The sequence below is a fragment of the Mercenaria mercenaria genome, chromosome 6, assembly GCF_021730395.1.
Source record: "Mercenaria mercenaria strain notata chromosome 6, MADL_Memer_1, whole genome shotgun sequence".
NCBI lineage: Eukaryota > Metazoa > Mollusca > Bivalvia > Venerida > Veneridae > Mercenaria > Mercenaria mercenaria.
Window position 1 is genome coordinate 16,112,850 of NC_069366.1, and position 11,597 is coordinate 16,124,446.

At 32.1% G+C, this 11,597-nt stretch overlaps 1 protein-coding gene across 1 annotated transcript; it reads right to left on the bottom strand.

Annotated features, from left to right (window-relative positions):
- Window positions 1-240: 240 nt before the first annotated feature.
- LOC123543710 (uncharacterized) lies at window positions 241-7,879 on the bottom strand. The gene is made up of 3 exons (XM_045329779.2): window positions 7,755-7,879; window positions 2,680-3,004; window positions 241-2,231 (listed from the first exon to the last, which is right to left on the bottom strand). Exons 2-3 carry the CDS (start codon window positions 2,886-2,888, stop codon window positions 980-982), a joined length of 1,461 nt encoding a protein of 486 aa, XP_045185714.2. The 5' UTR covers window positions 2,889-3,004; window positions 7,755-7,879; the 3' UTR covers window positions 241-979.
- Window positions 7,880-11,597: the final 3,718 nt, after the last annotated feature.

The window sequence follows — 11,597 nt, forward strand, 5'->3', positions numbered from 1 at the left end:
CCAAACATGACAAAATGAAAATGTTGCAAGCTTGGTTTGACTGTCCCTGTTTTCGGACAACAGCACTAATGTATGCTTCCATCATCGCTCTCTTGCACTGGATTGAGAAGAACGGAATATTTGCACATGTTACAAGTACTGAAGTCTTTTAAGAGACATCATTAGATGTGTACATACGGCGCTTTATCTTTCAAATAACATAAATTGCTAAATGCACCTAGTTACGTGTACACGTGTCCTCGGTAACCAAAGACGTAAAAAATGGTACTAGTAGCTTCCTCACTTGGCGCTCAGCATTCAGAGGGAAGTGCTAGGACTGGTCAGCCCGGTGTCAGTATAATGTGACTGGGTGGGATATCATGTCACATGTCTACGGCGTGATATTCCAGTGAGGCAGCAATTATGAAATTACGTTATATTTCAAGCTAGTAATTCTAGTATTTTTTTACGATATTGGCAAAATTGCAAATGGCGGTTTAACTATTTTGATCCAGGAATATTTGTCCTGTCAGCTTTTGTGTTGTAATTACACGGATCACCATATCTCTAATATTTCTAGATCTAGTATATGAACAAAACATTTTGCGGTCGAAGCAAGCCGAAATATTTCCAAGATAAAGAAGTAAACGATCATGCATCTGGGATAGTTAATGCATTGGAATGGAGGCTCACATCAGTGCGTTCCCACTACCAGACACCACTGTATCCGCCTATTCATTGATGTTGTCGTGACGTATAAATTTGAAAAAAAAGCAAATAAAACATGTTTTCACAATCCATTTACTGTGCAGTGCGTGAAAAATATTAAATGTATGGTGTATCTTACTGAAATATGTACATATGAAACATTCAGTGTATTTTGTTCCAGTTTCACTTTTCATTTAGCTTATGTATCAAAGCTGTCTGTCTGTCTGTCTATTTCATATTATATAGAAATATAATATAAAAAAGAAAGATAGACAGCTTTACTCAACTTTATTCAATGCGCCTTATCTCTGCCGTCATCATTGGATTCCATCTCCTTTGCTTCAGTCGATTGATTGTCAGTTATAGCGTCGCGATTAGAAATGTTTTTAAATTCGATGCTTTTAATTCCGCAAAAACAGCCTTTAGCTTGCGTGTCACTTGATTTGCTGGAGATTCTTTCACTGCTGTGTCTAGAGCCTTTTGTACCTATCTGAACTGCACCCTCACAGCTATATTGAATTTTCATTTCCACGCAATAGGGCGTACTACTTTTTTCCAGTACTAACGGTGGATTAAAATTAACTTTACAGTTTTCTGGCTGTGTTTGATGCATACGAAAATTTTGTTCAAATTCTAGATATTTAATTACGACATTGACAGACAACTCTAGTCCTAGATTTTCAGGAAGCTCAAACTCTTTCATAGGTTTCAAAAAAATTGCATACTCGTCATAAGTAAAATGAACAGCCCGATCCATAAAGGGTGATATTCTTTCATTTCTTTCTATTGAAGTTCTGGATTCAGTACTTGTGTACAAGTCTCTCACGCTCTTCAAATACGGTTTAATTTCCTCGAGGGCAATATTCAACATTGCTACATCCTTTGCTACAAGTATCTCAAAGGAAACAGATACACTGTCATTTATATGTAGGGCCTTGTCTTTGTTGTTTACTTTTAATGTTTCTATCTCGGGCAAACGTACTGTGCAGGAATTAGTTGGAACCGAAATACCTGGAAGTTTGTTAATGTAGCCTGCAATATCTGCATATTCTGCAACAGAAAAATATCCCTCTCGGCTTGTACATTCCAGTAAGGACTTATATGTCATTGTTGGTAACCTCAACTGATAAAATGCCTCACCAAGACATTTACGGATATTCAAACCAGTTTCTTCTTGGTTACCTCCAACGACTTTCTTCCTTGACCATTTATCTGCCGTTTTTAATATTTCTTCCTCATCGGCGTAAAATGTATCTCCTTTTAAAATGTACAAGAGATGTTCAGGGGATAAATTCATAAAATTATCTGAGTTGAGGACTTGCTTCGCTTGATTGTCGATAAAAGAGCAACAAACATCTCTCAGGCTAGTTATCTTGTATAACATTGCATTTCTTAGTACTTCACAAGCGTTGTTTGGTGTGATGATTGTAGCCAGATAGTCAGCACAGAACTGTACCAAACTTGGAACCTGATAAAAATGTGCAATTTCCAAAACTCCAAAGGCATTTTCCTCAGCCAGTTCCACTGTATCACTGTAAATGAACCTGGTGAAAAAGGGAGAATAATGAGCTGGAGTTAAAGCCGAGTTATAATGTGTTGATCACACGTTTTGACAAATCGTGACTAAATCGTCAATGACGTCACGAGAAGGATTGTTTTATTGTTGGCAAACAATGCACCAAAAGTAAACTAAATCTAATGTTATAACACAGTGAAAGCGGAAAATTGCCAATTTTCAGTATGCGCGAAAAAATGTTTCTTTAAAGATGTAAGTATGAAAACAATATCAATCTCGGGTATTAAGAGCAGACACAGTGGTCCAGAAGTAACACTGTCTGGCTACCCAACCAAGGGTCGTGAGATCGAGTCCCCACTCCTCCTGCTGAAAACATTAACGTTACAATCAAAGCCTACAGCATAATTCTTTCACCACTTTTATATTTGCTCTTGTTTTACAGTAATAATAAATAAACTGATTTATTGAAGCTTCACCTTAGAAACAGATGCAATATTTCCTTTTCTACATTTTTGAGTTCCACTTCACCTTTTCCGTCAGCGCAAGGACCAAAGAACATCGCTTGAAACACGGGGCTTCTAGCTGCTAGAACAATTTTATGCGCTGTAATCACCTCCTCTTCGTCATGATCTTTACATCGAAACTTGACATCTGTCCAAAGACCCTTGTCATACATCTCTAACATACAGGTACCAATGCTCTTTCTTTGTTTCTTTGCTGCCAGTCAATACATGGAGGCTGCTGGATCGCTCTTTGACTTGTATGGTCATTCATTGCCCTCAATTAAGTTTGTCATACAGTCTGATGTAGGGAAAGAAACGAAACACATTTTGTGTTAAGGTTGCTTAAATCTGATCTTGAAAGTAAAAGTCTTGACTGTTACTTTTACCATATACGACCGCGATATTTGACTAACATTTAAGACTCATTGAATAAAATTTCAGCAAAAGCATATTATATCTTATACGAAAATACGCAGTTTGACAAGAAAGAAAGAGAAGCTGCTAAGCAGATATTGCAATATTGTTTTTTACAATTTCATTTTCATTTCTGTTAAAGGTACTAACTGCATACATTAGGCGAAAAATAATTTCTGTCAAACATACCATAAAAAGTAAGTGCTTTGAAAGTGACTAGTGGTAAAAACTTATTGACATGGTTTTTTGCTAGATTTTCTTACTAATAAACAAATTATTGTACAGAATGTATTAAACCGTTGCAATGTTTTTGAAATAATCCAGAAAATTTACATTCGTCTTGCATGTTATCAATATCTTACTTGTTTACTTCACCATTTTGTTCAGTGCCATATACTAGCATACATTCTATGCCAATCTTGGTGGATTTAATATGTTGAAAAATTTCACTAAAACGCAAGTAGCTTGAACAGTAGAAAAACACGCCTTTGAAAATTTCAAAAATATGCAGCAACAAGCCCCATTATTTTATCATAATTTTATGTAAAACATCGTATGCAACCATTTTATTTTAAACTGTTATGCCTATTGGTCTAATTTGAAAAGAATAACAACTTGAACACATATATCAAACCAATAGAAGAATAGCGCGTTTCACCTTTTGCACATGAGAACATGAACAAGACGTCAAAGGTAAGTCAAGAGTTGCATGTACATATCAGATGTCCCCTTGTTAAAGGCCTAGATTTTGGCAGTGGGCCAAGTGATTTCTGTCTTCACCAGCACAATTGGGGGCTAATGACCATCACAGTATGGTTCCAATTAAGAAGTGTCAATGTATATTGGAGAGTCAGTCTACCTTACAAGTGTATCAATTAGTGAGAAGGGAAACAATGTAATTTATCTTAAATTGATATATAATTGATAACTTTAAAGTTATACTAGTTTTTTGGGGGCATTTCTATGTAAAGAAAAATATCTGTTGATCAAACAAAATAATAAGGTAATTAGAAACTTATTTTCACAATAATGATAAACTTACTTAAAGAAATATGCAAGTTTTTATTTTTTTCAAAGTCTGTCTGGAGAATTGTGATATTTCAGAAAATTGTGACTTCCACTCATCTAAAGCTTGCAGAATACTGTAAATAACATTTGTCTAAAATTTGAAAACAGTATGTGCATTTCAAAGTTACAAAGCAACGCATGAAAAAAGTCACTTTTGGCAGCATACTGAAAATGAAAATTCAGTATAGATGGAACACAATAATTTTAAGCTCAAATAATGTTGATTACATAAATACAAAAAACCCAGTTTCTAATTAGAAAAATATTGTTTGTCAGCACAAAGAACTCCAGGACCTGAAGTTTTCGCTATACTTGTGTTTTATTATCATTATTATTTTCAATATTATTACTGTATCTTTAATCACCCTTCATGTAGTATAATAATAATAATAATAATAATAATAATAATAATAATTATTATTATTATTATAATTATTACGATTATTTTTATTATTATTATTATCATTATTATAACATTAAAGTAATACTTATTATCATCTATATAATATCAGAATAATAATTAATATTATTATTAATTCCAATTCACTGAAAAAAACTTCTTTCAAATCATCTGCACACTTTTCTTTCGTGGGTCTAGTGGGGTTCCTTGCACTGTTGCTTAATTTGCCCTCTAATCAGTTATGGTAACATAATTCGCTGATAAGATGCAAGATATGATTGGAGTTGGTTTATTGGATGTGGGGGGGGGGGACATTATTTAGTAGGAATCTAGGCCTTTAATGGCCTAGAGTTTGGCAGGGGGCAAGGATTTCTGTTCTTTCCAGCACAGTAGGGGGAGAATGACTTCACAGTATGGTTTCCAATATATACATAGGGTCAATGTTTATTGAGAGGCAGTCTACCTTTCAATGTATCAGTTAGTGGAAGAAAGGGGATCAAGTAATTTATTTAAAATTATTGAATAATTAATAACTATTTTTTTGTTATACTTGGGTGTTGCTTTTTTTGGGAATTATTTGTAAAAGTTAATATATTGTTGATCAAACACAATAATGAAATAATCTGAAATTTTTTATCTCATAATATAATATTCAGATTATTTCTTTAAAGGTCATATGCTAAAGTTTTTTTTGTTTTTCAATATTCTGTTCTACGAGATTTGTGTGTGATTTCGCTGATTAAATGTGATTTGCATAATTATTAAAGCTGGCGATTTAGTTTTAGTAACAATTGTCCTAAAATTGAAAACAGTAGTGCATTTCTAAAGTTACAAAAGCCTAATGATGTTAAAAGTCACTTTGGCATATCTATATCTGAAAATGATAAATGAGGTATAGATGGGAACACATTAATTTTATATTATTTTTTTGTCAGCACATTGAAATCTGGAAGTTTCACTCACTTATCTTGTGAGTTTTTGATAATTATTTTTTTCCATATTATTACATGTGTCGTTTATTCATACTAATATGTTATATATTGTAATATATAATTATGATAATATTTATAAATGATGTTGATTGTTATTATTATTATTATTACATAATGTAATAGTTTTTATAATCTATATATTATCTATATATTAATATTTATTATTTGCATTACACATTATATGAAGTAAAATTAATTTCTTCAACTTCTCTGCACACATACTTCATGGTCTTGTTGGGGGCCTTGCTGTGATTAATTGCCTATAATCAGTTACGGTTCATAATCGTGATTATGCAGAAGATATAGATGGGAGTTGTTATTTTGGGATTTTGCGGGGGGGAGGGGGTGGGGGGGTGGGCACTTATTTAGTAGTGAATCTTGCTAATAAATAAGTACTTTACGTAAATGTTAAATTATCCAAAAAGTGTAGTTATCATGGCAAAAAAGCTAAGTAAAGAGATCAAAGTACCGTGTGATCTTGTCTACAAAGTGTGTTTTTATGTTAGAAAGCTACACAATATCGTAATCTTATTCTTTATCAAAAAAACATAGCTTTTTGACATAGAAAGACACTATTTCGAAGAGTTAACACCACAATTTGACAAAATAACATGTTTACTTAGCATAAAAGAAGTAGGTGGACAAGTAAACATCACACTTTGACATGAAAACATAGCATTTTAACATAATAAGACACAGTTTTAACAAGCTAACACCACGATTTGACAAGATAGCATAACAGAACGCTTGTATGTCAATTTCAAGAATAGACAGATAACAAGAACAGATACTGTAATTTACTGTTATAACTTGTACTTGTTACAATTCATAGTTTTTTGAACTTGATATATTCTAAACAGCCATCATAACAAGTCACTCTACAAGTTCACAAGAGTTGGACAACTTGTAATCTTATTAGCATGGCTCGGTGGACAAATTCACACATTACTTACAACAAGATTGTGTTTTAAAGTAATATAACGTTATGTAGTTATTCTACTTCATTACACACGTTTTCAACTATATGACAAATCTTCCAACAAGATCTACATGGTAGGTTATATAATTAGGACACTATTTGGCAGATAATTTCACACCACTCATTGTCATGATGACATAGATTTTAAATAATAATAATACACAATGCCGCCAATGTTTACACTACACCATGACAAAATACATCAACTTTCTAAAACTGCGGTTAGTCAAGTTTACTTCACTCTCTGACGTGACAAGATATATTGTCGTATGTATTTAGGTCAGTTTGCACGGCGTTTTCTACAGAACAGTTCGTGTTGTTTGGATGGTTTGAATATTGGTATTAGGAGAGTCGTGTTTGCATACAAATATTCTATTTTTAGATACTGATAAGACATTGGATCGGTGTGGGCAGAAGCCGACCGTCCTTGTTTTTTGTATACTGGTGATTGTTTTTTAACTGGTCTAAACTTTCTTAAAACTCATATTACTATTTAGAATTGTTTTGTTCTATGAATGGGGTTATAATAATAGCAATTAATTGATTTCTTTTTAATTGTTATTCGAAGTAAATATGGATTATTTATGTGAAACGCTAATTACACTGTTTTCTAATGGTTGATGAAATTCACTACGCCGCTATTAAATTATATGGCATTTTAAATCGGTTTTTATTGAAAAAATTTATTTGGATACATAATATATGAGTTTGTTAGTATTTCAAATCTTTGTGAATTTGAAATCCATTAATGAGCATACAAAGTTTTTTATAAATTATAAAATTATGGTTCAATTACGCATTCGGTTGTTATATATAATTTGTTTTGCCAAAACACACCAGGTAAAACATTTGTTAACGCGTGTACGTCAGGACGGTCTCTTCCTGATGATTTAAATAAAACCTCTAAATGATAACAGTATTTGTTGGACCCCTCCCCATTACAAAATTTAAATTTGAAATCTTGGTGTAAGAAGTACATTCCTGTAAGTTAAGTCCTTGCACGAATGTATAGCAGCTCGGTGTTATTTTAACTAAGATTTACTTTCTGTCGGTGTTGCTATCATTAACCTATTTGAGTAACAAACGCTACATTTAAAACATCACAGTTAAGAAGACACAAAAATGTATAAGTAAATATCATTCACTAACAGACTTGTGCCCAATTTAAGTTTATATAATTGCAGTTTATACTTACAAACACAGTCGAAATCACAAAATATATTCTCCAAAGAATTGTTTTACTCGAGTACAGTGTTTACTTCTACAATACAGCCGTTGATCATACATTTAATATTTAAAAAAGATCATATTGCTTAATTTATATAAACTTGGTCATAAATTACAGAGATCATATTACTTAAGTTATATAAACTTGAATTGAATGTATTATATTAGATTTTAAACACATAAAGTGTTAAATTGGCCGTATAGGCAAGTTCAAAGCTTTTATTGCTTGTTAAAGATCCTGGAAGAACTATGTTTAAAACTCAGTTCTCCCGTTATCTTCCACCACTGCCTGTTTATTTTGAATATACAGTACCGAGCGTAGGTACGATCATACAAATTGTGTTTCTTTTTACAATTTCGGATTGCTTGAAAATGCGCTTGTTAATGTTACCATCAAGGTTTTTGGTGTCATATCAGAAGCCGTGGTCATGGGGGGGGGGGGGGGGGACACAAGAGGGATAGAAACCACGACCCCAGGGTTTCGGCCGGCCTTTAACACAACATGACCTATCGTTATAAAATTGCTGGGAGTGCATTTATATTTTACAATATCAAATTTGCCTTAATATATAAGAATTTCTCCCTTATAGTTATAGACACATTACAATTTAAAAGATAAACTAATATAAATTCTGTATTTTTGAAGTTTATTATCAAAACATGTAATTACAAATATAGTAGATTCTTTCTTTTTAGTTTTCAGCAACAAATAACAGGTTTTTTGTTTTCAGTATAATAATAAAAATAAAATTTTTCTCATCTTATACATCTACCAGGGAGTTTTCATTATCATTGCCTTACAGATTTACTCATCCTGTTACTCGGGTATGCAGGTCAGTTAACAATAACATATCTATTTCTTTTTATGTGGAAAAATGAGAAAATAAGACATTGTCTTTTCGGTTCATGAATATTTCTGCATCGCTGTTTCTTACCCCACATCTAAACCTAGCCTATAATGGGACATACTCTTTAATCTATTTTTTTCCAATAAGTTTTCACTTTATTCCTGTCTCTTCCAGTTGAGCCAACATCACTTAAATGTCTCTATTCTATATATATATACCGGGTATGCTGAAATTGCAGTTTTTACAACTTAAGAATCCTAAAATTAGTTATAGCAGTATCCATTGACATCAATCTTTACTCGTAATGTGCGACAGGTCTCCATATTTTTCACGTGTGATGCTAGCAAGCAAGATTCTTTAAGCAAAATGCATGGCCCGACTTTTGATTGTAGTTTTGTATAAGAATATGTAGTTATTCAACATATGAATGAACTAGATGAACTGTACTCTCATACAGCTTTAAGAACACCACATGTTACCTACTAAGGATATTACATTGTTAGTAACAATGAATGGCGAAAGAAGTCTGAAAAAAAAAACCCAACTAAAATCATTTGTCATATTGTGTCTTCTGAAATTTGCTCTGATTTTCATTTTTGTTTGTTTTGGTTGCATGATCTGATATTACTCTTTTTGTTCAACTCGCATGTGTGAATGCATACTTCTATTAAGTTTTTTCTTCCTTGATTTTTCCGCAATAATGCATACTGCGCTGTCCGAAATGTAAAATAAATGTCTATTTCGTTTTTCTTAATCTGTAATTATATATACCAATCTCTAGAAAATACGGATCTTTCTTATTTACCATCGGATTAATGGACTTATTTTAAACCACACATTAACAGTAGGGCTGTTCTAATAAGAAACATTACAATAAGAACTTGAATAAAATCATTGTTTGGAGTTCAGATGCAAAGGAATCATTTTGGAAAAGTTATGGACCATTTAGAGACGGAAATTAGTATCTCCAAAACCACTTGTACATAAATTGTGATGTCATCGCTTGTAGAAACTGGTCGTGGTATGCAACTTTGTTTTCGAATCTTTATGGAGGGTAGGTAATATAAATTCGCATGTCATGTTTTTGCAGGATATGGACGCTATGAATCAAAATTGATTTTTCATACAAATGGAGTAGTAAATGTAAAATGTTTGTTGCGAAGTCAATCTAACACAATTGAACTTTTTACCCTTGCGTCCGAACGACCAATGGTTCAACAGGCAATTTAATTCCACAGGTTTTATACCAATTAAAAATAAGTTTTTTTTAAAGTTAAAATTTATTTCTATGATATCGATGAGTTTACTGAATTAAATATATTTGTTTGAAAGAAAGAGATTTTCTGATAATATTTTCCCCCAGTATGTTATTAACTTAAAAAAAGGGAAGAAATTGATATAAAAGCTACCTGTTCATCTTGTGCGTAAAGATGTAAACAAAAAAAAAAAAAAAAAAAAAAAAAAAAAATAAAAAAAAAAACCCCCCCCCACAAATCAAAGTTTGTTTAAAAGTAAGGGGTGGAATTTAGATATTCACAAAGGATAGGTTACCTTTATTACCTAAGAACAGGTTTATCACTTACCTGGATTTATAATTTTTGTGGGCCAGGTAATCCCGTTGATAATGGACCCCTGTCAATGAAAAACTGGTTGCCTGTTATGTAGGGAATGATTTATGCTATGACAGTGATGTAAAAAAGGAGTTCTTGTGATTTTAGCTTATGCTTTCCTATTTTTTTTTAACGATTCAAAATCATTCTGGTTGAAAAGATTGCAAATATTTTTGTTGTGAATCCCTTAGTTAAACGAATTACACACTTGGGGCTCGGTCAATTATCAAATGTCAATATATAAAAAATCGGGTAATAAGGGGGTAGTGTATACCCCGGAATTCACTTGGAGCGTTGATTTAGCAGAAGTATTACTCAGATACCTAGTAATAGTTTTTTTAGGTTTACGTGTTAGTGTGTTTGTGTATTGTGTTGAGGTTCTGTCTGATGTCTTTAGTCGTCAGGAATGCTTTTGCTTATTTTTTTGTTTGGTGTTTTAGGTCGTGTTATCCGTTATTGTGTTTTGGTGGTTATTTGAGGGGGTTTTTCATGGTTTGTTTTTTTACGGGTGTATATGTGTATGTTGCATGGGTTATATTGTTTGGTGAGGTAGGGAAATGGTAATGGGTGGGGTAGTGGTTGGTTTTGGTTGTGGTTATTTATTTGGGTGTAGTGTTGGGTTTAAAATTTAAATTTATATGTATCATTCAGGGAATGATGGATAGGTGTAGTAATAGAAAGATTTATAGAAGTTTAAAAAGAATTAGGGGGAATATTTTTACAGCAATTTATTTCTTTTTCTTATTTTGATATTTGCAGGATATTGGTCGATTAAATTTTAACTAAACAAATCATTCTTGTATAAAATTGGACTCCAACCGTAGCAGTTAAAACTTATATAAGGTTACTGTTTCTTTAAGTTATATGGTGTTTTAAAAGTATATCAAGAGCAAAGCAAAATTTAAAATTTGGTGATCGAGTGCGTTTATGCAAACTTAAAAGACATTTTGATATACGGATATACACCAAATGGACAAGAGGAAATATGTATAATTTATTATTTTTTTTATTAAATCCACAGAACATACACTATTTGATTTAAATTGATGAAATTTTTCAAGGTTCATTTTATGATCTAGAACTTGTACCTACTACACAAGGAAGTTTTTTGAATAGAATAGTTATTCGACGAGACTATAAGAAAAAAACAAGCTTAGTTAAATGGAATGGTTATAGTGAAAAATTTATTGTTGGGTACCTTTTTGCGATCGTGAACCAAATTTAATTTAGAAATTAAAGTTTAATTATATATTGCGCATTAAAAAGCTAATTTCTAATATTAAATGGAATTGAATACAAATTGTTCAATTTAATTATTCTATTAACTTAAATAGCTGCTGCTTACAGAAAAAG

What these genes read in the sequence shown, in the direction of transcription:
- LOC123543710 (XM_045329779.2), bottom strand. Translation starts at nt 2,888, where the DNA reads ATGTTAGAGATGTATGACAAGGGTCTTTGGACAGATGTCAAGTTTCGA. An exon ending in ATATTGCATCTGTTTCTAAG is followed by an intron (nt 2,232 to 2,679) that starts GTGAAGCTTCAA and finishes CTTTTTCACCAG; the next exon opens with GTTCATTTACAGTGATACAG.